Below are 26,741 nucleotides of genomic sequence, written 5' to 3'. Positions count from 1 at the left end.
GTCTAAATGTTTACTGGAGAAGCTTACTGTTCATAAGTTATTCAGATGATGAGTAACTATTCAGCTCTGTCCAGTTAGTGATAGAAAATCATCATTTACATTTTTAGACGGGAAAGATTCACCAAATGTAAGTGAGGCTACAGTACAGTAACTGCAGTTACTAGTGAAGTTAATGAATGCAGTTAATATTTTCACTCCAGAGTGTGTTTTTGTCTTATATTCAATTTCCTTTCCTAGTTTTTGAAATCAGGTGGAAGAAAAAATGTTACTGAACATTTCCAAGTCAAAAGATTTAAAATTTTAAATTACTTGGGACAGAAGTTACAAAATATGTAGTTAACAAGACCTTGATAAAAATTAAGACTTACTAGTCAGTGATATCATACAAGTTATATGGAGAATTTAATCAGACCTTTAGTTTCTGGGTCACAGTAGTTGAAGAATCGCATAGCACAACAGCTTGTCCATTGTTTGGAATTTACTCTCTGTGCTGGACAGCACTCTTGAAATACAGATTTCAGCTAAGAGGAGAAAATTTATGTTAAGATGGTGGTGTACTGTATAGCAGCTAACAGAAACGAATTACTTCAGGTAATTTGGCAAAGCCAACTTTCATGAGCTTTTACTAGTAATGGCATGCCATTAAAACTGTTTGGCATAATGACTGTTGCAAAGGGGTGTGTGAGGGACATCTCGTTGTGTAGTAACAGAAGTGGAATTCACTAGGTCAGAGAATATATCTTTTTCATGGGCAATTTCACTTCATTTAGGCTCATGGCAAATTCAGGTATTATTATCAGAAGAAGTTTCTGAATAGAGCTATTCCATGATGCTACTGTATATAGGACTGCACAGAATCCTGCCCTTTGTCCCACAAGACTGTAATATTCACAAGGGATCATGCTAAAAGAAGATGTTAACTGAAAGCTATCTGGAAATAAAAAAAGAGAGAGAAAAACATTTTCTTTCTCTATCAATAGTTGCGTGTTAACAAAAAGGAAATTCATACAGTTTGCAAAATCAGATAGGCTGCATATTAGGAAAAAAAAGTGACGATTGTTATTTACCATTTTAATCACAGGGTATTTTATTGGATAAGTTCCCTGTTCTGATGAAGAGCAAGTAGTAATTTCTTTCTTTCTCTGTAGTTACCACAAAGGTTAAAAAATAGTTCTAACTGTGAACTGCTACAAGAAAAAAAGCAATTTATCACAAAAATAATTTAGTGATGCCTTCCAGCAGTCTATCTTCTAGAAAGCTGAAGGAGTTATTATTCTATTTGTGTGGACTCTTCTTCTCTTTCATATGCTCCGTTGATTTCAGTAATAGTTATAATGTTCAGAAAAATATGGCCTGCGAAAGGCCTTCACAGCTTTTCTTTGTTCCATAAAGGCTCATAATAATCAATGAGGAAAAGTCTGAACTAGTCAGAGAGGTATTATTTATGCAAAAGAAAGTGTAGGAGAAAGCTTACAAAATTCCTGGGAATAATACTTGCGGATGAACTAGACATTTAAAAGGAAGGATATTTGGAAAATTTATATACAAAGTAGCTATAATTCTTATGCAATTAGAAGCAATGTCATGACTTATGACAAATATAATGGGGAAAGAGCTTATTAAATGCAGAATTTTCTTCAAGCCATGCCATTCATCCCTCCTTATTCCTAATTCATTATGGAATGGTAGTCAGAATTTCTGAAAATAAGAATCTGATTTGCTGGGTGCCTGAGAACTGAAGATAAGTAATAAAATCCAGCAAAGTATTTAAATACAGGAATGAGAGCTCACAGTGCAGCATACATTCACTTTGAATGTGGATGGAACTAATTAGTCTTTGTGGAAGACTTAAGTTATCGTGACACTACTACTCCCAAAACTATTCTAGTCTCTTGACCTGTCAGGCATTGGTACACAATGAGCACCAAATTTCTAAATATTTATGGATATGCTTCATTATCTAATAAGTCATTGTAATAGAAACAGAATATTTTTAAATAGAAATATTAATGAAAATATAAATGAAATATATATGTATATATATGAATATAAATAAATGAAGAAATAAAAATAAATATATAAATTAAATAGAAACAGTAAATAAGAGCAATTGAGATCAGGATTCCAAAAATATACACCATATTTCCCCCTTGCCTATGGCTAATTTGATCCTCTAAACTGAATGTCCTCACCACACTTACAGTCTGAACTTCTCTGAAAGACAAATCATCAGTTTAGACCACCAGGTTCCAATTAAGGATTTGAGTGTATCTGGTGTGCAGCTTAAGAAGACCTTCCAATTTAGTCTCTTTCAGAAGAAATCCAGTTCACGTGTACCAAGACCATGCTGGAAGCTAAATCCTATGTGATAGGCTAGGACAATCAAGAAATTAAATTCCAAACTGGTTTACCGCTCCAAGCTGAAACAGTACGTGCTGGAGGTGATTTGTGTACGGAAAGTGGAATGATAGGGTGCTACCATACGTAATCATGATTGTTGATTACAAGGTTCGTCTGACTTCCCTTCTACCACATTTTAACTGTCAACGGCAAAAGTTATATTAGACACATCTAGAAACTTGTGATTTCTCCATTAGTAGTATTATTATTACTACTACTACTGTTACTACTACTACTATTATCATTAATTATTTTTCCATTTACAGGAATGGCAGGAATGTGCCTTGGATTAAATTAATGAATACTTATGACAATTCTCTTTTTTTGCAAGCAAGGATTTGTAAGTGAGACAGAATCATTCATAAGATGTCTGCTTGAAGTTTTACTTCTTGACTTGTGTTCCTAAGTCCTGTGCCTCTGAATGTTCTCTGTATTTAAAAATAATGGTAAGGGAAGAAGACAACACAGTAAATGACTTTACTATTGCAGCTCATTATACTGTATGACTCAATAGTGCAGGAGGCAAACATTATTTCTTCCATAACACAGTAATTTGTGGAACTAAGAGTGAGGGAAGAGAAAATTTATCCCTATTCCTGCTAAAAGTAGCCTCAAGAATTGTACATGCAATTCTATTTGTATTTATAATCTTTAAATAACATTGTGCTACAGTTCCAGGCAAACCTCGGCTTGTGATTAGCCACACACAGATGAACACGGCTCTAATTCAGTGGCACCCTCCTGTGGACACTTTTGGCCCGCTGCAGGGTTATCGCCTGAAGTTTGGTCGCAAAGATGTGGATACATTTACAACCATGGAGTTCTCAGAGAAGGAAGATCACTTCACAGCCACAGACATTCACAAAGGAGCTTCTTATGTCTTCAGGCTCTCAGCTAGAAATAAAGTGGGCTTTGGGGAGGAGATGGTTAAAGAGATTTCTGTTCCTGAAGAGATACCCAGTGGATTTCCCCAAAATCTTCACTCGGAAAGCTCTACTTCTACATCAGTTCAATTAACTTGGCAGATGCCACTCTTGGCAGAGAGAAATGGCATTATCACCAAATATACCGTCTTGTACAGAGATATCAATGTTGCTTACCAGCCAGTTGAACTCCCTGTTGTTCCTGCTGATACCACTGTGACACTTTCTGGCTTAAAACCAGATACCACATATGATGTAAAAGTACGTGCCCATACAAGCAAAGGGCCTGGTCCATATAGTCCAAGTGTCCAGTTCAGGACACTACCCGTGGATCAAGGTAGGATTTGTCTGCTTATGGCGTTGACCTTTAAAGGAGTATCGGTCTTTGGATATCAGTGGTTTTGAAGCTGTAAATAAAACTGACCAGCCCATTCATAAAAATAGGTTCATCAAACACAAAAGGTAATGTAAATCTTAATATGTTTGGATGCCTTAGAATTCAGTTGTCCCTTGCCAAGCCAGTTCTGGCTAACATCTTCACAATTTTTTCAGGTAAGGAAAATGTACATGTTGGGTTGTCACTAGATAAGAGTGAGACCGAGTTAAAATGTGATATTTAAATATGAGCAAACAGGTAGGAGAATTGAATCCTTGTTGTTTTTTTACCTAAATGGAAAGCTAATACTCCCAGGTAGCAGTGGAAATATGACAAGATCTGAGCTCCAAGATGTTGTTTATATACATTGTTTCTTTTTTTCCAGCAGTGTTTGCAAAAAATTTTCATGTTAAAGCAGTAATGAAGACTTCTGTTTTGCTGTCCTGGGAAATTCCAGAAAATTACAATTCAGCCTTGCCTTTCAAAGTAAGTTACTTTCCATTTGTAGGAGAGAAAACAGAGAAACTAGAGGATGTCATTCACCTGGTTAAGTAGCTTACTGAATATATGAATTTTTTTGGCATTGCCATATTTAAGAATGCAAACTAATCAGGAATATTGATGCAAGCTGTTAAATTCAGTCGTTTGGCAATATGAGCTTTCCACTGTTGTGGCAGTATTTCCAAGTCAGGTTCATACCAGTTATTATGCATGGTATGAAGACTTTGCTAATTTGTAGCTCGTTGCCACTATATTTTAGAGAAAACAGTGAAAATAAAGAATAATTTTCTTCCTTTTTTTAGTCATTTCTGTAGTGACTGTAACTGAGTACCATTTTGGTTTTTGTCTCCTCACATTTACAACAACACATTTTTGCATTATAACTCTCAAGTAACTATAGTGTTAGCCAGATAAAGAGACTCAATATGTAACCTGCAGTCTGGCTGGCATTTCTTCTGCATCATTCTTCATCACTTGTGTCATCTCAGGCAGTGGCAAGTGAAGAGCAGTATTTTATGAACTAAATATTGCAAAAATATTTCTGAATGAGGAGTGTGAATGAAAAAGTTAAAGTACCTTTTAACAACAGTTCAAGCAAAACTACTGAATTTGAATAAGTGAAATTGGATTTTAGGAGTGCATACACTACTTTAAATTGATGTACTTCTTTTTTTCCCCTGAAAGCGAGAAGTTTAATTGCAGTAGTGAAGTATTATCTTACAGCCTAAAATGCCCAGTAACTTTCGTTTTAAATTTATAGCTAGGTTCATTCCTGAATTCAGTGTGACAGTATCAGTTGCCTTCTCTTAGTAATCAAAACCACCTTCAATTTATATATTAACTTAGATCCTTTATGATGATGGGAAAATGGTGGTGGAGGTTGATGGACGTGCTACTCAAAAACTGATTACTAACTTGAAGCCAGAGACATCATATTCATTTGTACTGACGAACAGAGGGAATAGTGCTGGGGGTCTTCAGCACAGAGTGACAGCAAAGACTGCACCAGACGTGCTTCGCACCAAGCCAGTCTTCATTGGAAAGACCAACTTAGACGGCATGATAACTGTGGAACTTCCAGAAGTACCTTCAAATGAGAATATAAAGTGAGTACATGAATGACATACCATTGTTTTTATCTCCAGAAAGATGATTATTCTTACTATTAATAAAATCTGGAGGGTGTAGTGGTGGACCAGGGCTTTGTTCTTCATAACGGTACAGAGAGTACAGTACTCTGCAGTAGTATTTGGACTAATATTGGACTAATATTTGATGATACTAAACTGGGAGGTTCTGTTGACTCTCTCAAGAGACAAGAGGCCTTGCAGAGGGATCTAGATAGATTGGAGCATTGGGCAGTAATCAATGGCATGAAATTTAACAAGAACAAATGCCAGATTCTGTTGTTAAGGTCCTTGAATGTGTCCAGGGGAGGGCAACAAAGCAGGTGACAGGGCTGGAAGGCATGTCCTATGAAGAGCAGCTAAGGACTTTGGGCTTCTCTAGTTTGGAGGCAAGGAGGCTGAGGGGCCACCTCATTGCTTTCTACAGCTTCCTAAGTAGGGGAAGTAGAGAGGGAGGTGCTGATCTCTTCTCCCTGGGATCCAGTGATAGGACGCATGGGAATGGTTCAAAGCTGCACCAGGGGAGGTTTAGACTGGACATTAGGAAGCATTTCTTTACTGAGAGGGTGTTCAAACACTGCAACAGACTTCCTAGAGAGGTGGTCGATGCCCCAAGCCTGTCAGCGTTTAAAAGGCATTTGGACAATGCCCTTAACAACATGCTTTAACTTTTGGTCAGTCCTGAAGTGGTCAGGCAGTTGGACTAGACTATCGTTGTAGGTTCCTTCCAACTGGAACTATTCTATGAGTTTGTCACTTAGCCAAGTATGTAAGACTGAGTAAAATCTACATGGAAGTATATGGAGAAGGATTGTCCTTCAGTTTGTAGCTGTTTCTCAGAGTACTTTTGTGATTCATCACTGATTTCAAATAGCAAAGAGGGATTAAGGAATCCAGTTGTGTTTTGAACAATGTATCCTCTCAAGAAGAATGGATAACGCATTGATGGGTAGCTACCCTGCTGCAGCACATTGAAGTGTTCAGATTCAGTCATTCCAGATTTATGTGGAGTTTTAAAGAATTGTTACTGCACTTATATTAATTCAGGTTAATTAATTCTGAAGTTTTTTATTAAAAGAAAAATCTCAGATCCTCTCCACTGGTCCCAGAAAGAAGACAGGAGATTTTTGCTGAAAAATTTGGCAGAGAGTTTTCTAGAGGTTACTTAGATTTTCAGGGAAAAGGTGCTATAGAGATTTTAACAGCAGAAATAGGACTAAAGAGCTGACAGCACACAGTCAGCAGGGATTAGAAAGGTTAGACAATAAAGATTTGCCAAGAAAACACGAAGCAATCAATAAGTGTTATTGCTGTGCTTATAGTGATTCTTGTTGGTCTATAAGGTTCCCATGTGTAATGTAAAGGAAATGGGGAGGAAAATGAGCAAGTCATTAAATATTGTTGGGAATTCAACTTGTCCTCTCCCTGGTGGATGTTTAGATACAGCTTTGTAGAAAGCTGCTCCCCTTTTTCATTACTGACTGAGGATTTTGAGGCAGGTGAGGTCAAGAAAGAAATGACTTTGAGACATTAAAAGGATGAAAAACTGAAAAATGTAGCCATTATCATTAGATTGAGTAAGATGCGGTCAGTAACAAATGCAGCTAAGGAAGACTGAAGATGGAATGAGTCAAAAAAAGATTTATGAGACAGAGCATTTACAAAGAGAAAAAAGTGCAGGGTAGCTGGTCAAACAATAGCAGAAGATTGCAGTGGAAAAAGAGCCGATGCCCTTCCTTTTATGTAGTGTAAAAAATGAAAGAGGCTAAATGACATAAGGGAAGGCACATTAAACCTATAGGCTCCAACTGCCAATTTTTCAAATAATGTATCTCTTCTGTATCTATTTCCTAAGAAGACGTGATTGGGCTTGAGCTACAAAAACAAAACAACAAAAAAAAGATTGACTTGACCCTTGGAAGTGGGCATGCCAAAGCAACTACATACTGAACAGAAAAAGCTTACCTGATGCTTGCTAGAATAAGTAAGATTATTGCAGCTGTAGTCTTTGCATGGGAAGAACAATTTTGTGTAGTAGTTATGTTGACATTTTTACAGTTGATGTTCCTCTATGCGTACATTACATGCTCATGATTGTCTCTCTCTTACTATGAAGTACTATACACTGAGAATCTTTCAATCATACTAATTACACAGAAGGTGAAACAGTTAATGGTTTGCTCGAATTATAGGTAAACACTAATGGGATTGAGGGTAATATTGTATGAGTGGGAGGCATGTATGAAGAAAGTGTGAAAGAGTGTGAAAGTAACATTTACATGCTGGATGTTCCGTGATTGAAAAAAAGGTATGAACACTCTGTTAGCTTAAAAAAGAAAAAGAAGAAGGAAAAAAAAAAAGGATAAGTAAGAGACTGCTGTGCAGTTCATCCAGCAGATGGATCTTCAATGTCTGAAAGACATATAGGGGACAATTCTCAATTGCTTTTGTCTTGATTCCTAGGCATCTGTTAAAGAAAGGGTGTGTAGGTTTTAGTTATTGTATACATGGATAAATCAGCATTCGCTAGGATTTGTTATTTATGTAACCAAAAAATTTTTAAAATACGTACTCAGGTTTAAAATCTGGGTTCAGCAAGCCTTACTAGTTTTGAATAAGAACATCGGTATAAAAGATGACTTATCATATTGTTACTGTAAGAATGCATCCTGCAGATTTTAAGTATTGGAATACACAAGTGACCATCAGTGAAAAATCTGTGGCCAATGCTTCTTGTTTCCAGCACCTCCTCTTGGAGCTCAGCATTTCCACAGAGAAATTTCTCACATTTCTTAACACAAGAATTAATAAATGTGTACATTTACTACAGTAGTTAAAAATCCAAAGTTTTGTTACATTTCTTTTATGGGAAAGACCTTTAATTAAGAAGAGACCATTAAAATGGACTAATGGTGTGCACTGGTATGGAAGAAAGTTAGTTTATAGAGTCAGTTTAGGCTGATAGTTTTTGACCAGTTGTAAGGCAAGTCCTTTTCTGTAGACTCTCTTCAAGTTTTCCAACTGCATTGCGTAAGTAAAATGAATAGTCAGTGCTGCAGAAGGTTGGATAGGCTGTAAAAAATGGCAGACTGGAAGAGAAGAAGATGGTTCACAAGACACTAAAATTATCTTCGATAATGGAGAGCCACAGACACCTTCTTAATAAGCTCTGTTGTTACTGAAAACAAAGGAGAGCAGCTTCTTTCCTTCTCCTCTGAGATGGAGAGTGCTTGACTTTTTGACAAGTGTGTTTATCAAGAAGATGTATATTATAACATCCTGGATGTCCTGCTGTTGTGATTCTACTGCTTCTTTCCTCACACTAATGTGAAATTATGGATCTGCCTGACATGTATCCAGGCTTTGTGAAGGAAACAAGGAAAGTGCCATATCTTTATTATACTAGAAAGTATAATTTACTGGTCTCCATGGGGGGGAGAAGGAAGATATTTTCAGGAAAATGTTTCTGAGGAAAGCTGGTGTATGTAATTTGCAAATCCTAGCTGGAAAGACAGCATACATCAAGCTCTCTTGTCTATGACTGTGAACAGAATACTTAAGTAGATAAAGCTGATAGTGATTGATACGCAAAAGTAAAAAGTGTGTGGGTGGAGTGTATGCTATGTCTTCTTTATTTTCTGTTTATAATAGTATTAGCATCAGCAAACACATTATGTTAACCTACTATTCTGATTATACATGAAAATGGGGGAAGATGGGGTGATAATTGAGATTTAAAAATATGGTAATGTGTTTCAATTGAGGGGTTTGGGTTTTTTCCCCAGTGTGATGGTGGCAGGGCACAAATATCCCATGGCTCTTGTATTTCAAATGAAATAATAAACTGCAGTCAAACATGTAGGCATTTTAGAACATTGTAATTAAAGTTTCTTATACATATTTATATGTTTACATGAAAAAGCAGGTAATTAGTGCCATTTATTCGTCAAATATTTTACACTGGATGTGGTTTCAAGAGTGTGAATCTTCACAACTATGTTTGGAAGGCTGCAGTGGCATGTGGAAAAGTGGCATCTGCAAAAGTTTACTCTCAACATACCGCTTTTCTCTTACGTTCCTCCAAACAGACACCTACTCCATCAATTTATCCATTCCTTTTCCTTCAACTTCACTTTTGTCCAACTGTTTCCTTTACAGAGGTTACTACATAGTTATTGTGCCTTTGAAGAGGTCTCGTGGAAAGTTTATCAAACCATGGGAGAGTCCAGATGAAATGGAACTAGATGAGGTACTGTATGTTTTTGTTGTCATCTTCTCCTTTATTAAAGAAACAATCTTATTAGTGGTATGTGATTAACATTCCAGTTTTAGAAGTTTTGGTTGTCAGGGTATTTTATATTTATATTTGAGTTAGCCTGTGGGGACTGAAACAAAAGTTCAAATTACTTAAATTAGAAGACAATAAAGATATTAAGTTGCAATAAGCACACAAAGTGTCTGATCTTTGTTGGCATTAATATTTTATTCTTTTCCTATTGTAAAGCATAATGCAAAAGTGCAGGAGGTGAAATGAGTTGTCAGCAAAAGCTTAATTACCAGTGATACGAACTCTAATAAAGGTCTGGTTCATTAGTGGGGTATTTACTAAGCCTGTAACAAATGCTAAATTGCAATTTGCACTGCAATTTAACATTTGACCTTCTTATGGTGTTTTTACCTGATTCTCACATACTGTAAATGCTTCTGGTTAGAAAACTTTTACAGTAGTCTCCATTCTACTGACAGTTTGTGCTCGGAAATAAAGAAGTAAGAAAGAGCAACATTGTGTTATCATTTGACACTATAAATAACATTAACCCAAAGGGTGGAAGTATTTTAGGAATAAGCCCGGTAATATTAGAAATCAACTCATTATGTTATTGATATAATAATTCCAAGAAGTATGGTGTCAGCATTCAGTCATGTCTTCTGTTTTACTGAAGGACAATATAGCTCATGCGAACTTGTCTTTCTTCTTTCAGTCTGTAAATTTGGAATAATACTAATATTTATCATTGTAAAGCTCTTTCGAGAGCCCCACATGAAAGCCCTGTACAAAAGACAGGTGGTGGTGTTATTATTGTTATTGTTGTATCTGGCTAGGATTTTAGATCTCATTCAGATGCTATGGTCATTTGTACATGTAATATCTCTGCAATTCAAAGACCAGAGATCAAAGTCAGTTTCTTTACTCCTGATGTAGTGACCTTTTGACTGGATCCTGTTTCTTTTTCCATTTTCTTTTGGTGAATTCAAGAATTTTATGTTACAGAGATGCTTCACCATATGCTTCCCCATAGTACAATCACTGGGAAGTAATGATCATCTGTGAGCAATGCCAAGGCTTTTTTTCCCTCCTCCCATTGGCAAAATGGATATCAGTTTCAATGTTTGCACCAAAATGTAAGGAAAATAAAAATCTTCACCAAACTAACACTGCTGTGGAAAGCTTTCAAAATATAAACAGAAGTTTTTCAATCTTTAGTCTGTTTTCTGATCAGAAAAGGCAAAGAAGAATATGGACAGCAACAGGAGAAACCTTAATCAGAAGATTAAAAACAACCGTTGAAAGGAAGGCATGGTTTTCGTTACTGCTGACTGACTGACTGAAGCTTGTGTTTCCTCTTCACCAGTTTCATTTATGTGATCATCTCATTTGATTCAATTGTAGCGATGAATTGCTTTGATCTATTAACTTCTTCCTTTTGAAAGAACTTGGATTATAAATGCCATCAGCTCATGATCATAGTCCTAGGTGACATCAAATACGGTTAAACAGTAAAACTCTGACAGCAAGATCCATACAGTAATGGAAAACTGATTTAGTATTACCACCCACTTTCAGCATCCAACGACTGTAGTCACATTCAGCAGCATTAACAGATTAAAGGATAGGTGCCAGATGACATTGAACTTTCTGGCAATTAAATTCTATGGGTCCTGCTGATTCCCATAACAAAGGGTCATTTTAATCATCCTGCAAGTTGCGGTGCGTTAATCTGTATAACAGATTGATAAAGAGCATTTATTAATTCAGAAATATTTGGGTCAGGATGGGTTTTTTCCCACTTCTACTGGTATAATTGAGACCACATTGTAGAATTAATGGTGGAAGAAATAAGATATGCATTGACTGGAAAATGAAAATTATTTCTGATAAAGGACTAAAACCCTTAAGATATCTTTTACAATGGCCACCGATACATATAGTAAGTACTGAATAGGGAAAAAAATCAAAAGCAGGCAGTGACTGTATTTCATGCTAACTCATCCAGTTTCTATCACTTAAAAGACTGGTTTACTTCCAGCTTTTGAAAATGTATGCATATTGTTATTAGGTGTACTATTCCTGACAAACATGTGAAAGCAGTGGCACAGTAAATAAATTGGGAAAAAAACTCACAAAAGCTAACCACACTACTCTCTGAGCAAGTAGTTCCTGATCATCAAGTGAAGATACTTGTGCATATTTTTTTTAGTATAATCTCAGATATCTGGCTAGTATCAGAAAGGGCTGGGCAATGGATTTGCCAAAGAAGTATGCTCCAAATACTTTGCTTAGTTTGTCAGAAGAAAAGTATTTGCTGAAAACGCTACTCTGGAGTGTTACGTCCAGTACATGATTGACCAGTCCAAAAAAGTCTCCAGCCCTATTGTATTTACCTACTCTTCCTGATTCCTTGAAGTTCTGAAAGAAACTAAGAGATATTCAGAGTCTTAAAAGAGCAGACAATGGACTAGATATTGTGTATCTGGAAATAATAGTTATTAGAGATACAATACTTCTTTATTAACTCAGAATTTCATTTTATTTTCAATATCACGAGAGATAGTGACTTTACATAGTTATGTCATGCAAATAAATGAAATATAAACAAAATCATATGATTTGCAGTAAGCGTTACCTGGTAGGATTACTTTAGATTTGTAAGCGATAAAACCTAAATAAAAGCCTGCATGTTAAGTCTTAAATCAATTCAATAATTTTATTGAAATCCTGGTATAATGTACAGCAGGAGATACATATGCAAGTAATGATATTTGGCAAAAACCCCATTTATATATGAAACATGAATGAGGCCAGAGGTTCACCTGAGGTCTATTCAGTTATGTGTAATCAATGTCACAAACAAAATGTTTATCTACACACAAACACACCTAAGTTTAGCTGTCCTTAGGTGATGAATAACCACCTTGGAAAAAATTGAACACGTTTTGTTTGACTCGGGCTAATTAACTTTTAGCATTCATAGCCACAACTCAGTTTCTGATCACTTCACCCACTGTAATACAGTACTTCAGCATTTCTATCTGTTAAATACATGTATTATGTTACTAATTCAAATGCAAGAAATAATTAAGATCAAACATTTTTATTCCCATTTCAATCTCAGTCTAATTTTGACTACAGTACTCTTGTAGTATTTTCACATTTTATTATCAGTTATTTAAAATCTAAATTGTAAATGTGGTGTAATCTGGAACCATGCAATAAAGAATTTATTTGAGGTAGCCACACAAATAACTTTAAATTCCAGTGAAAACTGTACCCATAAATGAAAATATCAGTTATCTTCAGGGGTGGCTCAAGCCATGTACCTCTCATCGTACTGCAGTACTTACAGCTCCTGACTTTCAGTTACGATACATATCACATTGTTACTACTTGTATATCTACCTTTGTGTTTCAGCAGACTTCAGGATAGTCAGTGCTCAGCCCTCTGCATAGCTGTTATTATCTTTATAAAACATGGCTTCATATAGATACAGACTTTTCACAGAGTGGTTCCCTCAGCAGATCTTTTAAGGGCTGAAGCAACCTGGAACAAAGTTTGATTAGTCTCTGCCTCATGTTCTGCCGTCAGTAACTCTACCTGGGGCATAGGAAGCTACCAACAGATGTGAGAGTCACCTTCAGTAACACAACTAAATAGAAATCTTCTTAATATTACAGTCCTCTACTGCCCTCATTTTTATATCATGCAAATTTACTCTAGCTGCTCATTAAAGTGTTTAGGAAGAATGAAAGAGAAATATGGACTGCTGATTGTAATAGAGTCCTTGAGTAATGAATAATGATTTCTAGTCTCAAATTACGGCCAGTTCTTTTTTGCTCAGGGGATCTCTTGTGGTGTACCACCTTTTGTGTTGATGCATGGAAACTGATAAGAGTTAAATGAATGTAAAATCTCTGCAACAGAGAACAGACTCAGTCTTGGAGCTGTAAAGTTGACTGTGTAGATCTCTGAAGGGGTAACATCCAAATGCCCTCAATGCTAAGGAACTTTGGATTTAAGTGGTACAGGTTGCTTCTATGTCTATCTGTAGTCTGTGTTTGAAAGATGTACTTCAGTGAGAAGAGGTGTTAAAGTAATCAGTATTAAAAGCTTCTGTCTCAGTAGAAGAGTGAATAGTAGCTTGTTCTGCATGCATTGGAATTGTTAATTGTGTAATTGCAAAATACAAGATCCCATGTGGGGATGGCAAGAAGATGTGCTAGCTAAGCTGAGGCCTAACACTGAAGAACAGGATGAAGCAAGAGAGCTTCCCAGACTAAACATGTTCTTTAAAATGAAAGTATGTAGTGAAGATCAGATTTTAATCTCTTTTTTTATTGATCTCTATCTAGCTCTGGACATTTTTCTCCTCCACCTAACAAAGAAGTTTGTGCTAATCTATTGTATTAGCACTGTCTGTGTGCTGAAAAGCCTAAAACAACTGTGTGACCTTGGAAAAATTTATGATTGCAGTCTGAGACTACAGAACATTTAATAAGTTTCATAAATGAAAAACGAGGGGAACCATAAAGAGGCCTTAGAATTCATCACTTATCACCCAGGAAAAGTTCAGGCTCCTTGTAATCAAATCAGATTAATATTTGTTGAATGCCAGTATATCTAAAGTGATAAAAGACATTCAGTAAGCATTTGTCTGATTTAATAAGTAATTCATCAATGGATTATACCAGATGAGCTTAAGTTCCTTCATTAGTTCGTATATGTTTTACAAGTTTGAGCCTAGCATCTAATCTTGTCATAAATGTGCTGATGTAAATTTTAGCTTTTTCAATCAGAAGAAATATTTTATGACATAAGGAAAAGTTACATTTTGAAAGTCAGATTAGGCAGTTAAAATCTGAAGTGTGGGTTGTGTGTGGTAGTGTGGTAGATAATATTTTGTAGGCTAGTAGTAGAAAAGTTGTCTCAGGATTCATAGGTCCTGTTATTAATTCCTATCACCAAACTATTGTGTAGTGTTGTACAAACCATGAAGAACACAACTTTTGGTGCTTTTGAACTAATAACATGGAAGTCAATTTCAGGTTTGGGATGGAAGATATCTTTACAAATCAGTCCTATAAACTCTTCTGCACTTAATTTACTGTTTGTGAAGTACATTGGAAAGCACTCTTTTCCCTGAGATGTTCAGGAATTTAATATTGCCAGAGTGCTTGGTAGTCCTCATGTTAGAGAGAGAAAAAAAAAATAGCTATTCATAGCTACTTAGTATTGAGTTCTTTGTATTTCAGAGTTACCAGAAAAAGTTAAAAATAGTTAATATAAATTGATTTTCAAAAACTGGGATTTTTTTTCAGTTTTGCATTTTTTTATTCCTGGTTTTTAAATAGTTACATCATATGACTTACTAAGTTTTGTTGTATCAAACAAGAGATAAGAAAGTAATTTCATATTCATAGGGAGGGAGAAAATATTATTATGCATTAGGGAAGTGATTGTCCCTTTGAACTGAGCACTGGTGAGGCCACACCTCGAATACTGTGTTCAGTTTTGGGCCCCTCACTACAAGAAAGATATTGAGGTGTTGGAGCGTGTCCGAAGAAGGGCAACAAAGCTGGTGAAGGGTCTAGCGCACAAGTCTCATGAGGAGCGGTTGAGGGAACTGGCGTTGTTTAGCCTGGAGAAAAGGAGGCGGAGGGGAGACCTTATCACTCTCTACAAGTACTTGAAAGGAGGTTATAGCGAGGTGGGGGTTGGTCTCTTCTCCCAAGTAACAGGCAACAGGACAAGAGGAAATGGCCTCAAGTTGTGCCTGGGGAGGTTTTGATGTTTAGATATTGGGAAAAATTTCTTCAGTTAAAGGGTAGTCAGGCACTGGAACAGGCTGCCCAGGGAAGTGGTTGCACCACCATCCCTGGAGGTATTTAAAAGGTGTGTAGATGTAATGCCTAGGGACATGGTTTAGTCGTGGACGTGGCAGTGCTAGGATAATGGTTGGACTCGATGATCTTAAGGGCCTTTCCAACATAAAAGATTCTATGATTCTATTCTATGACTGACTTCATATGTACACACACGTACAATTTTTATATATATATGATTATATATATTTAAAACATATATACTATATATACACACATATATATACTCATATGCACACACATATACATATGATGTGTAATAGAATGTGTGTATATATATGTCCTCAAAGAAGATACATTGCTTTATTAGCTTTTTCATCCCCCCAGAGACAACAATATCAGACACTGAAAATTGATCTAATTGTTTTATGTTTGTAGTCTGGGCAGTGCAATTGCTACCTAGTATCTTCTCTTAACAAGGACAACAAGAAATTGGAAGATTTTGCAAGAACTGATTTAGTAATACTGATATGCCCCATGAAATGTGGATAAATTGTATTTTTGTAGTTCCTGGTCATGCATTAAATTTTCTCATTACATTTTCAGTAAGTTACATTAAAATTGTTTACAGTTATCTTTCTGTTCCTGCTTTTTCTCTCTCTCTCTCCCCCCCGCCTTTATTCTAAAGCTGCTTAAGGAGATAGCTAGGAAACGCAGAAGCATTCGTCTTGGGAGGGAAGTTGAATTAAAGCCATATATTGCAGCTCACTTTGAAGTTCTTCCTACGGAGTTCACGTTGGGGGATAAGAAGCATTACGGTGGCTTTGAGAATAAGCAACTGCAGAGTGGTCAAGAATATGTCTTCTTTGTGTTGGCTGTAATGGAGCACTCAGAATCTGTAAGTTGGTTAATATTTTTCAATCCCAAAATTATCTTTCCACAATCATGAAAACATTTTTTCAATGCTTATTCCACTTCCCAAAAGCTATTTTTTTTACGATATATGTCAGACCATCTCTAAAGTGAGTGTTTCCTTGTTTAGTTCCAATTAATTCCCTGAGCTTTCTATTTTGCTTGCATCTTTATGTGTTACTTCTGTGTATAACTGAAAAGGATCACCTTTTATTAGCTTCGTTGTGATCCTTTGCAAATTACATGCTCTGCTATTTGAGATCATTGACGCAGGTTCTGAAGCATGAACGTCACAGCAGCATCTTTCTCAATGTATTTAAAAAAAGACTTCCTCTTGCCTTAATACTGCCATTGAATAGCGGTGTTGGATATGCAGGATTCTTGGAAGGATCCATTGAATCAGAGACATGCACGGCTAGCCTCTTTGGTTACAGTCATTCCCTAACAACTTTATTGGTGAATTGTTAGAAAGTTAGAAAATAATTCAATAATAAGGAAAATTCCTAAGGTGAGCTAAATAATGAGCTGTCATTCCTCTTTATGTAATTCATCTTCTAGTTCTGTCCCTTTATGCCTGAGTTAATCTACTGCATGTAATATAGTAAAAAAAAAAAAAAAGACAGAAATAGGACGGTTGTTGAAAGAAGTTGCAATACATATTAACATTTTAACATACAGCGTGTAATATGGTTTCTTTCTAATTGGTACCTAAACCTGACAAGTACATTTGCTGGCTCAACCACTTGAATCTACTATACCAGTAATCTGAATTCTAGTCAAATGCTTCTAGTGTGTAATCTTACAATTGCTTTCTTGATGTCAACAAAATTTGCCTACTTAAACACAATGCGGAAGTAGTTTCAATTTGAATACTTTTGGATACATAGCTTCATTTGAAAATAAAATAAGTGCCTACTGGAAGCTCTAACATAAATCAAAAGTTCCCCTTTCACTTTTTGACAGTGACTGCATAGACAAAGAATTCTGAAGGCTCTGTATCAGAAAGGTTCAAACTGGAGAAAGTAGACAGCTTTTGGCTATAAAGTTAGATGGCCAAAAATCTGTGTGTCAGAAATTACCTGTACTAAAATTGATCTTTTCAATACAAAGTACTGTTTCTTATTTATTTTTCTATATTCATTAAGGCATCGGTCATTTCATATAACCCTAAGGTTACTACTTTGTTAGAGAGAAATTAGGAAAAAGCAGGAATAAATAGGGTTGTAAATTTGCAGCTGAAAAGGCTGGTATGGCAAAATATATCCAGGGGCCTGCTGTTGAAGATTTCAAAAGGCATTACTAAACTTACAATATGGACAATGTCTGGTTTAGCATGCCATCTGAAACATCTGTGTGATTAAGTAGCATGAGGTAGTCACAGAGAGTGAAGAGTTTCTAAGGGTGAGTGAGCTTCAACTCCCAATGCTCCACTGTGTCTGCTCTCAATATAGTTGGTTTTCTTCTAGGACTATAGATAATGCTGGTGTATGGGTTGTAACTTGCAAGGGATGTTTTTCCTGCTATTCAAAATACTTTTTACATAAGGTTTCTCCTTCAGAGGACAGAAAATTTCTCTATTGATTGGGAGAATGGAGAACTTGCTTTAAAAGAGGGCATGGGAAGGTCTGAATTTTTTTAACTTAATAAAACGGAAGCTGAGAGAGTTTATGATTGCAGTCTATAAACACGTTAAGTTATCAAGACGAAGGGGAAAAAATATAGATTTGGCAAAATAACAAATGAGTTTAAATTAGTCATTAATAGAGGTAGGTTGAAAATTAAAAGCAAAATCCTATTTATGGGAGAACAGGTAGTAAGTGCTCATACTGTTATTCTTCGGTATCCTTTTGTATCTGTTTCCAGGCATTTTCTTCTGCCTGCTCCAAAGGAAGAAGCTGAATACAAAGAGTTTCTTACTTCAGCAGTGGACTTTTTTCTGTCTTTTGAGAATACTGAAGCTGGAGAAAAAAACTCAATCTGCTGAGGTGTTTCCAGGAATGGAACATGGAGACTCCCCAATTTCTAAACGCCAGTCACAGACTTTAAAAACATTTGGTGGCAGGTTTAATAAAAGACAATAACATAACAATAATGTTGTTGGCATGAGTACTAGCTCAGTACCAGCTAGTGTAAATGCCTCAGCTTTGCTGGTCCTAATCCTATCTCTGACCTTAAACCCAGACACTGTTGTAGCCCAGAGCCCAAAACAAGGCCAAATGAAGTGTAACAAAACATGTCTCCTCTGATAACACTTGTCCTGGCTTAGCGCATCTTTCAGAATACAGTGCAAACATGGTAAATTAAAACTAATCTCTTCTCCTGGTTATCTTTTTTCTATCTTAGCTGGCATTCCTGATCTACTGCTGAATCAAGTTTTTAAGTCCTTTGCAAGAGCTGTAGTTCAAATCCTGGTTTACTGCTGGTGGAGACACTCCAGCAAAGACAAGAAATAAGTACAAACCATTCTCTACTTCTGACTTTACTGTAGCTCAGAGTTCTTTACATGATCCAGTTTTAGCAGACTGGCTCCTCAGCCTCTCCTGTCTATTTTAACTCTGCACTCAACCATAGGTCAGACATTTCAGGTCAGACCAGAATAAAATAAAAGTTAGTATTTTCTTATCACAGGTCTTATCCTAGGCCAGCTGGCTTTACACCAACCAGTAAGGCAAAGATTTTCAACAGCCTCTGTTGGTTCATAATTCTAGTTCCATCCCTAAGAAAGACTATGAGCTTCCCTTCATATTCTACAGTGGCTTCCTCTGCTTTTCAATCTTAAATTCAAGTTGTCTCCATCTTCTGCAAGAATGCTTTGTCGGACAGTTTTTGAGCGATCAAAATGCACTCTACTATTGCCATAGGACCCTTTTCTAAGAACCTCCAACATTCAGTCCCCTTTATTTTTCCTGATAGTACTCTCATTCTTTCCGAAGTATCCTTTCATATCTTGCAGGAAGAAATAGTGTTAAGCCAATATGAAACTAAAACAAAAACCAAAAATGAGTAACTGATGGGTTATATTCCTCAGTTTCCTAATACTTCATTTTCTCATTCTCTGCTTAAGTTGCAAAGTGTTCTGTGAAGGACTGTGTTACCTCATTTGTCTGCAGACTACTGCTAATATGTGGAGCACAAAATAAAGATAGTAATAACAACACACAGTTCAGTTTTCAAGTTTATATACTGCCTGACTTGAAGAAAAATAGCATTTTCGCATTGCTGTGTTCATTGCATCATTATCTTGTATAGATTTATTTTAGATCTAGGATAGTTAATATTTTAAATGTGTTCCTTTATCATTAAGTAAGATTTATTTTGTTTGTATAGACCATGTATGCAACCAGCCCATATTCTGATCCTGTTGTGTCGATGGATCTTGATCCCCAACCAATTACAGATGAGGAAGAAGGCTTGATTTGGGTTGTTGGACCAGTTCTTGCAGTGGTGTTTATCATCTGTATTGTTATTGCTATACTTCTTTATAAAAGGTAAGTTTACCTTTTAGGTTTTTCACCAGGTGTGTAACTTTCTGATATATTGGCCATTTTATAATACTGTTCCACACTATATTTTTTGTACTACAGTAGTAACTGTCATTGCTTTGGGATATGTCCGTATTTATTAATGGTTTCCAGAACACTGCAGAAATTTTAATAGATTGACTGAAAGTTTCCAATAATTACAGGTATGTAGGTACATTTTTCTGATGACACTGTATTAACATTTCTGCATTTAAATGTTTTTTCCACTTTGCATATGTTTATGAAGAAAATATGTGCTTGCACATAAATATGTATGGAATTTGCACATTTGACTTTTTAAAACTTATTTTTAGATGTGTAATAGTAATACATTAGGGGTTACATTCAGCTTGATGTTAAATGTGATTTTCATCTCCACTCAAGTAATTTGAATTTTTACTTTTGACAGTTGGCCTCAATTTGGCAGTCTATTTATATGAACTTGAAGCTCTGAACTGAGAGATTAAAGAAACACCAGTAGCTGTTTTCTACTAATCTTGGAATGAGATCAAATTTCACTTATTCTTCTTTCACTGTCTATGGCACAGATGTAGGTTTGCTATTACACAAAGGACTTTGCTCTGCCTTACAACATACTAGGTGAAAACTGTGTGTGATGCCTTAATTTATACATAGCAGTCTTTTACAGTGTAAATGAGTTCACAGGGGTCAAGATACTAAATCAAAACCAAAGAATCAAGCCCACAAAGTTTATTTTAATGTTTAGATTTTGTTCCTAATACATTTTTGAAATAATTGATAAAGTATAATTGGGAAATACTGTAAAGATGCTATGACCTTGTCAGGGGGGGCACACTAGGGATGATTTCATTATGTGGAGTATGTCTTCTAAAAGTAATGGCTATGATACTATCACCTGCATAGAAATATTGAAATTCTGCTACCCTGTATGCTCTTCCCACCCTTAGTGTCTCCAGACAAATACCTCTGAAGTTGCATGTAGAGAGCTGTCTTCAGGTTTTGGAAAGAGAATTCTCTGTTCAGCAGTAAAAAACTAGTCCAGGGTTAACCTTAGCTTTGGATTCCAAATAGATATACATTTATAGAATGTTCTTCAGGGCTTTAATCATACAGCAGCATAATACATGGTCTATTGCTTGCAGATATTATGTCTCCTGAAGGTTTCTATTAGTGCCTACTGTCTCAGCCAATCTAATTGATTAGCAGTCAGTGAACCCCTGTTTGTGTCTGTCTGTCACTTCAAAAACTGGTCATTAGAGATATGCTAAAAGTGAAATACTCCTTTCTTCTGATTATTTTGGAGTATTAAAAGTAAAACTTCTCTGATACTACAAAACAAATCCAAACAATGGCATATAAAGCAGATGTGTAACTGCTTCTGGAAATATTTATTACATTTATGGAACCATAATAATGATCTCCAATCCTATTACAAAAAAAAATTATGGGCATATTCCACAAATGGTCAGGTAAAATTTGTTCATCAGTAGTGTGAAGAGATTAGACATTCACTGAAAATGGGGGACACATTTTCCATCTTTTATTTACTACTGGTACTAGAACTGTTCAGGCAAATGTCCATATGTATTTATTTATTTTTCTATTTTCAGCTATAAGCTGTAAATTGTTAAACTGCACTAATTTGGGAAATTACCTCTGAGAAATTATGACTGCAGTTTTACCAGTCTATGGTCCTCTGTGAACTTTTCATTTCTGTAAAAAAACTAACATATAATTGGATTTTTTTTTTTTTTTTTTCTAGAGTATGCAACCTGGATACAAGCTAACAGCTAGAGTTTGATAGCTTTACTGTCTGTAGAACAGCAATAATTGGACAAGACAGTAGGGATATTTAGCATAGTGCTTTGAGAAAAAAGTGAAATTTAATTTCTAGGTTAACTCTGTTAAAGGGAATTACTGTGGCTACAGGAGTTGGACATGGTAAAAATATGCAATAAAAAGTAGGAAAATGACATTTTCATGGATACAGGAAATTTTACAAGTATATTTCTAGAAAATATTGGGGCATAAGTGCAACAGGTGTGGTACAAAGAGAAGAAAAAAAAAGCGTAGAGGGCATCTGCCTAATACATGAAAACACATGCAAAAAATATTAAAAAAAGGGAAGATGATGTTGAAGGATGTGCAGTGGCAAGAAGACAACTGGGAAATGAGCATGTCTTTTGAAGTGGGAAGGGTAGTAACTCAAATAATGGTCAATTATGCTTAATTCCCTTTGCCCATAGAAGCCTTTATGAACAGACTTGAACTGCTAATCTCATGATTTACAATACTATTACATTTTAATTTCAGTCATAGGGAAAGGATGACTGCAGTTTCTAAAAGAATAATTTTAAGGGGAGAAGTCTTGCCGTCCTTTAAAACAGATGCTATCACAGATAGTGTGGATAAGTTGGATGGGTTGGTGTGAAGCATATTTGGCTGTCCCAATGACTAGAAGTGCATGTTTGACCCCTTTATTATTTGTTGGTCAATTTGTATAAAGGTTACTGCCTCTGAATTTACTTTTCTTAAAATCTGAAAGCAAAGGTATTGCATAGAAAGATTTTTGGAACATATATTAGAATATAGCCAAAATGTCATTGCACCTTAATACTTAACAGTAACAGATGGGGAAAATACAGAAAAGTACCTTTTGTTGTCATCAGATATAGCTGCAATATAATACCCAACACAATTGAGGCCGATGATTAATGTACTGTGTGCAGAAGAGCTCACAGATTTCACGAAATCAAAGGGTCACAATTCTGGAGATCGCCCTGTCCCAGCCCTGCTCAGAGCATGGTCAGCTACAGCAGGTTGCTCAGAGGTATGTCCAGGCAAGTTTCAGTATAGCCAAGAATGGAAACTCCACAACCTCTCTGGGCAACCTGTTCCAGTGTTCAACGATTCTCACAATAAAAATGATTTTTTACTGAGTTACAGTTGAATTTCCTGTCTTTCTGGAGTTGCTATCTTGGCAAATGGAACTGACTTGGCCAGTGACCAGTTCAGTGTTCTGTCATTGCAGCAGTGATACCACCCTGCAGTCATAGTGAAGGGAGACAGTTATTTTGAAGCAGATGTTTAATCTATGGAACTTAAATCTAACCAATCGAATTTAGGGATCCAAGTAAATTAACTAAACATCACTTTATTTTTGGTCATATTCTTGCCCTCAAGAAAATAAAATTTTTGCTCATTCAAACACGGAGGAAAATACACAGCATGGTAAGATTTATATCCAAAATCTCAAAGGCAAGCACTTACTTAGATATAGAGAAGGCACAGGCTAAGTCTCCCCTAGAGGCAATGCCTAACCATTATGAGTGCTGTTTGAGTCACAGTTTCTGTCTCAAGGTGGTTTTGATAAAGCACTACCCTGCTGCTGCAACCTACAGTAAATCCTTCAACTCACTTTTGAATGTATGATACATGTTCAGTTACACAGGATTTAGATGGTTAGGAACTCAGTTAGTGAATACTAAAGAGCTCTAGAAATTGTTCAGTGTATCTCAGAAACTGACAAATTAGAAAGAGTATGCATATCTCCATGAAGCATCCTTTCATCCCCCCCCCGCCTTGTTTTTCCTAACATATGAATTTATGTGGCTATTCCTCCTTGTTTTTTAAGAAATTGCAAGTTCTCTAATTTCAGCTTTTCACTGATTATAAGCAAAACATTCCTTATTCTAGATCTTGATAGAGTCAGGTTCATTTGTGGAGTGGTTTTCCATTTGTAGGGAAAAGAATAAAAGCCATCTTGACAGACTTTGTGTTGTTCGCTCTTATAAAGTGCAGCTTTTTTATTTGGTTCAGAAGACAGGAGCCTAAGCTTGAATCTTTTGAACATAATGAACTTCAGCAGTCTGAATCATAGCGTCATAGAATCATAGAATAGATTTAGAATAGAATAGATAGAATAGAATAGATAGAATAGACCTTTAAAGGTAATCTAGTCCAACCCCCCTACAAGGAGCAGGGACATCTTCAACTAGATCAGGTTGATCAGAGCCCTGTCCAATCTGACCTTGAATGTTTCCAGGGATGAGACATCTACCTTCTCTCTGGGCAACCTGTTCCAGTGTTTCACCACCCACATCATAAAAAATTTCTTCCATATATCTAGTATGAATCTACGCTCTTTTAGTTTAAAACCATTACCCCTTGTCCTGTCACTACACGCCCTGCTAAAAAGTTTGTCCCCATCTTTCATGTAAGCCCCCTTTAAGTACTGAAAGGCTGCAATAATGCCTCCCTGGAACCTTCTCCTCTCCAGGCTGAACAACCCCAATTCTCTCAGCCTGTCCTCATAGGAGAGGTATTCCATCCCTCTGATCATTTTTGTGGCCGTCCTCTGGCCCTGCCACAACAGGTCCGTATCTTCCCTGTGCTGAGGCCTCCAGAGCTGGACACAGTACTCCAGGTGGGGTCTCACCAGTGTGGAGCAGAGGGGCAGAATCACCTCCCTTGATTTGCTGGCCACCTGCTGAATCTTGAGCTATAATAAGAAACATCCTTCTAAGGGAAAAAAAAAAAGTTGTTAAAAAACCCACAGAAATTAAATTGGGGGGATCTTAAGTGATGATGAAGGATTCTATAAAGACTTTTCATAACATGTGAGTAATCTGGTCATTGCAGACTCCAGGCTATTAAAAGTTTGTAGAACCCTATTTATTATGATGAACAGACAAACAGAAAGACAGACGCTGTATTTACAGTGTGTGTATAGTAGAACCTGTTGGTGGGAGATAATAAATTATTTTCCCTGTTTAGCTGATCTTTATATATCATAGATCACTACAGATATATATAGGTCACTGTAGACCTCAAGTATGTGACATTCCTTCTAAATCTAAAAAGATGTGTAATACTTTGCTGGAAAAAGATGTATGCTTGCCTTACTTTCCAGGGTACTGTTAAAAATTTCTTGCCATTTTATTACCTGGTTTTGTAAAATAGCTTTTTAAGTTTTCTTTTTTTTTTATTTAGTACAAGTCTTATGTGTCTCATGTATTTAACATTGTTCTTCGCTTGCCTTTCTCTCCCTCCTCTGCTCCCTTTCTCTGCTTCCCTTTCTCCTCTGGCCTCCAATTTCATCTTTCCTCCCCTCCCTCCTCTCATCTCTTTTCTGTCTAGAATGTAAGAGGAAACTATATCTTAGTGAGATGTCATTTGTCAGTGTAATGTTAACATTACTTTGGTAACTCAAATTAAACACCCATTCTCCATTATCTCTCTGGCTAAAATTTGAGGTGGCACTACTTTGCAGATAATGTCTAAAAGAGATGTTTTTTTCAGCAGCAGAAGATTCTCTTTGGACTTAACCTTGTGTGCTGCATTTATTCTATGATTGCCAAGCATTAAATATTTTGATGAACTGTCATTTCTTAATTTTGTTTAGTTATATATCTTTACTGTAAGTCAACATTTCTTACATCTCCTTTTGTCATGCTTGCCCTGTTTGCTGCTAGTCAACTAACATTTCACCTTTTCTCCCCTCTTTGCTGCATTAAAATGGAGCAGTAAACCTGACAGGTGAGAAGTGAAAAGTAATCACTCTTCATTTAATCCAGAAAAGGAGAAAAAAAAGAGAAAAAAAAAGAGAAAAAAAGAAAGTTATTGTGATAATGATCTAAGACAAACCATCTGTCAATCTAAGTGAATGTAGACAGTAATCTGTCGATACAAAGGCAACTGAAAGATTTGTTATGTTGTTTACGGCACTGAAAAGTAATGTAACGTATGCAGCCAAGTTTCACTGGGGTTTTTTTGTGTCTCTATGAAGTACATTTTCAAGAGACAGCACAGCTATACAATGTACATATGGTTTTATTTGTGTTATAATGAAGTTAAAACAGCGGTTCTTTGCTATAACCAAAGCTGTTGAAGGAATACATGGTTGTGGTTGAAATGTTAGCCACTCTAAATCTCCATAATGCTCCGTACACATAGACTCAGTGCTGACTTACAGTTCTACAAGTGAAAATGATATGGTGATCTCATTTATCCTTTGTGGATTTTTTCCACCTGTCTCAAAACCATTGCATAATCTGTGAAGGAACTGTGATGTCTTTTATAGTCTGGAAAGATACCAAAAAGCCAGAATGATCCTGAGAAAAATAATAATTAATAAACCACTCTATTGTCCTGTAAGTGTTCAAAATATTTGGATATATGATTAGAAGATATTTTAGTGCTTTTAGTAGATTAATATGAAGTTGTGCTGCCCAGTACTGACTTGCAAGTGGAAAAAAGATAAATGAAGCTTTTCTCTGGACAGTTCCACTGATACCTAGCCTTCAGAAGGAGAAATAGATAATAACACTTCTTGAAAGCTGCATCACACACCTTTACTTAAGAAGAAAGAATACTAGGGCATTGTGATACTGTAGTAGGAGTTTGAGATGGTCAGAATAAAAAGTGAAAAAGGAATTTCAACTGAGTTTCTGCATAATATTTTTTTAAAAAACAGTAAAAACAGAAGAATCAGATTTAAATCTTCATCGCTTCACTAAAAAGAAGTTAGTAAATGTGTTAAGGTATTTACCAGAGAACAAATGGAATATTTTTACAGCAAAACACTTTTTTTTTTTTTTTCATAAAATCATAGGACTAGTAACTTTCAAATAATTCTGCAACTATGTTGCCGTTTGGCTTCTTTTCATAGTCTTTGAAATCTTGCTGTATGCATCTTTCATGAATGCTGCCATGTGTTCATCATTTCAAGAACAGCAGGAAATCAATTGGAGCATTTTTGAGAGGGGAGCCCTGCAAAACAATGACATATTTAGCATTGTCACATTTTGAGTCAATTAGAAAAAAAGAAAGGAAAAAAATGCAAAACATTGGTATGTTACAGCAAATATTAGACACCTGGAAAAGATTTTGCTATCATAA

The 26,741-nt window shown here is 36.1% G+C and overlaps 1 protein-coding gene across 1 annotated transcript in view; it reads left to right on the top strand.

Annotated features, from left to right (window-relative positions):
* PTPRD (protein tyrosine phosphatase receptor type D) overlaps positions 1–26,741 on the top strand; it is a gene marked incomplete at both ends in the record, with an annotated part of 284,855 nt that overhangs the window by 177,846 nt on the left and 80,268 nt on the right. The window contains 7 exons of the mRNA XM_082335622.1: positions 3,073–3,660; positions 4,085–4,185; positions 5,047–5,306; positions 9,486–9,576; positions 16,115–16,324; positions 19,666–19,826; positions 25,365–25,379. Of these exons, the coding sequence (XP_082191748.1) occupies positions 3,073–3,660; positions 4,085–4,185; positions 5,047–5,306; positions 9,486–9,576; positions 16,115–16,324; positions 19,666–19,826; positions 25,365–25,379 (1,426 nt within the window). The remainder of the gene's footprint in view (positions 1–3,072; positions 3,661–4,084; positions 4,186–5,046; positions 5,307–9,485; positions 9,577–16,114; positions 16,325–19,665; positions 19,827–25,364; positions 25,380–26,741) is intronic.

This window comes from Platalea leucorodia (genome assembly GCF_965183815.1).
Source record: "Platalea leucorodia genome assembly, chromosome: Z".
Lineage (NCBI taxonomy): Eukaryota > Metazoa > Chordata > Aves > Pelecaniformes > Threskiornithidae > Platalea > Platalea leucorodia.
The sequence above is the reverse complement of the archived record's forward strand: the minus strand, read 5'-3'. Positions and strand labels throughout refer to the sequence as shown.